The sequence below is a fragment of the Acyrthosiphon pisum genome, chromosome A3 (genome assembly GCF_005508785.2).
Source record: "Acyrthosiphon pisum isolate AL4f chromosome A3, pea_aphid_22Mar2018_4r6ur, whole genome shotgun sequence".
In the NCBI taxonomy this organism is placed as follows: Eukaryota; Metazoa; Arthropoda; class Insecta; order Hemiptera; family Aphididae; genus Acyrthosiphon; species Acyrthosiphon pisum.
The window spans coordinates 30,449,651-30,449,869 of record NC_042496.1 but is presented as its reverse complement, the minus strand read 5'-3'; the positions used below and the strand labels follow the sequence as shown (position 1 = coordinate 30,449,869).

Sequence of the window (219 nt, the reverse complement as noted above, 5' to 3'; positions counted from 1 at the left end):
GGTGGACGTCGTCGTCGTCCCCTCGATAGACCTCCTCTTGCCGGATGTCGCGATGGGTGTTTTCTTGGCAATCGGTTTTTTCGCTTCTGGTTTCTTCTTGACGGGGACACCCGCTTTCTTTTTCGCGACGGGTTTTTTCTCGGCGGCTGGCAGTTTAAAGTTGCCGTTGGCACCGGTACCGCTTGTCTGAATCAACTCGCCCTTGGTGACGGCTGACTT

At 55.3% G+C, this 219-nt stretch overlaps 2 protein-coding genes across 2 annotated transcripts in view; both read right to left on the bottom strand.

The window, feature by feature from the left end:
• LOC100568787 (nose resistant to fluoxetine protein 6) overlaps positions 1-219 on the bottom strand; it is a 135,475-nt gene that overhangs the window by 79,325 nt on the left and 55,931 nt on the right. The window lies entirely within an intron of this gene.
• LOC107882220 (histone H1-III-like) overlaps positions 1-219 on the bottom strand; it is a 4,665-nt gene that overhangs the window by 3,913 nt on the left and 533 nt on the right. Inside the window, exon 2 of the mRNA XM_029491485.1 lies at positions 1-219. Within this exon, the coding sequence (XP_029347345.1) occupies positions 1-219 (219 nt within the window).